A 1,944-nucleotide genomic window follows, 5' to 3' on the forward strand; every position below is an offset into this window, starting at 1 on the left:
TATATATATATATATATATATATATATATATATATATATATATATACACAGAGAAAAGGTTTCTTCTAATTGAATAAATTTTTATGCATTGAAATAGTCCAACCAAATGAATGTTTAAATTAAGATATAATTATTTAAATTTGAACATTAAAATTAAATTTTTTTTCAATTAAATAAAATATGTTCCATTTAAATTAAATTTGTTTCAATAAAACAAGTGTAAATAGAATTTTCGAGTCCAAACAAATCTTTTTCTCTGTATATGACTCTAAATAAAATTCGTTGTTTATAACAATTTAATAAGACGATTTATAACAATTTAAAATAAATTTTTAAATTCTTATACTTGTCTTAATTTTTAAAAGAAAATTTTAGTCATTTTGTCTAATTGAATCGTGTATACTAACTACATTTAACTAGTAACTTTTATTAGTAATTTTCTGTCGTCAAACGGACGTTTACTGCATTGCAGATAAAAATGTTTTAAAAAGTTAGCTTTGTTAGCTACATTTCTTTTTCTTTTCATTGTGAAACCAATGTCCTCTCTTAATACTTTAAACAAATATCAAAATACCGCAGTATGCGATTCCATCTGTCGTTGGCACGGAGCACAAACGTCAGGGCGAGGGGGTCAAACCTATGAAAGTAGCTGGAAAAAGACACGCTGAGAGGGCTTCAGCCGAGAGGGCTTTTTCATCCTGTCTCCAACCTCTCGTTGCTTTTTTCTTTTCGTTATCCGCGATGAGAATCGTGCGACAAAGGCTGGTGGCGTTAATACCGCGGCGTTGCGAATCACCATTGTTACAACAACCCTTTGTGTTTGGAATTATTTATATGGAATTTGTAAATCGAATAAACGAGATATTGTATTATTTTGAAACGGAAATTGTAAAACATATAACTCTCACGTTTTAATTGACCTCTTATCGAATTTACATCTTCCCGGAGTTCAATACGTTTTTATTATCTTTTAACGTTTATTTTACGTCACTGTTTTATTATTTGTAAAATTTCTCAGTTTTATTTAATCTTACGCAAAACTGTTCTATTAGAACAATTCTGTCTATTGTAAAAACTAGTTCTCTTATGTCCATTTCTACCAACATAGATTAATTTTGATCTCAATTTAATTGATTATTTTTTTTTAATTCTTAGAAATAAATAAAACTAGAAATAAATAAAAAGTAAGTTAAAGTAAATCTATTTATATTGATAGAAACAGGATTTAGATTTCTGTACATTTATTATATACATCGTACTTACCCCGCTCCAGCCATAGGGGAGGGCACCGTTATGCTCGGACCAATTGTTGGAATCCACATAAAACATGCCCGCCGCCATAACGAAGACCCAAACGGCGAGATTGATGGCATTCAGCACATTGTTGAACACCAGCGACTTCTTTACTCCTGCCGCCATTAGCAGCATCATAAGTATCGTGATGACGAACGCGAGAAAATCTGGCGGCCGTCCTGGAACAAATGATTCGAAACTTTAACAAGTCATGATTATTGTTTATCTTATATAAGTGATGAATATGTCAGTTTGGAAATATGTAAATCTAAAGACTAAAACAATCCTAAAACAATCAAATATAATTAAAAATAACAAGATTCATTAGAAATGCAGAATTGTTCTACATAAAAGCATCTGAAAAGAATAAAAAGAAATAACTGGTAAATGAAATAAGACGCTTAGTTTATAAAAATGCTATGTCCTTAAAAATATATTTCCTTTAAATATGTTTTTTTTCAATCAATGAAATTTAATTTTTCAATCAATTAAATTTTTGCCAATTTACCCAATTTTAGAACTAAAATTGTAATTGAAAAATGTTGGCTGTGTGAATGTCACATGCATACACATATATATATATATATATATATATATAGTAGTAAGTAAGTACGTAGGTACGTTTACTTACGTTAAGTAGTAGTAACTTAA

General features: G+C 28.9%; 1 protein-coding gene across 1 annotated transcript in view; it reads right to left on the reverse strand.

The window, feature by feature from the left end:
* The window catches only part of LOC105623561 (cationic amino acid transporter 2), a 47,662-nt gene that overhangs the window by 18,120 nt on the left and 27,598 nt on the right, over positions 1–1,944 (reverse strand). Inside the window, exon 4 of the mRNA XM_012204950.1 lies at positions 1,264–1,472. Within this exon, the coding sequence (XP_012060340.1) occupies positions 1,264–1,472 (209 nt within the window). The remainder of the gene's footprint in view (positions 1–1,263; positions 1,473–1,944) is intronic.

This window comes from Atta cephalotes (genome assembly GCF_000143395.1).
Source record: "Atta cephalotes unplaced genomic scaffold scaffold00059, whole genome shotgun sequence".
NCBI classification, from domain to species: Eukaryota; Metazoa; Arthropoda; class Insecta; order Hymenoptera; family Formicidae; genus Atta; species Atta cephalotes.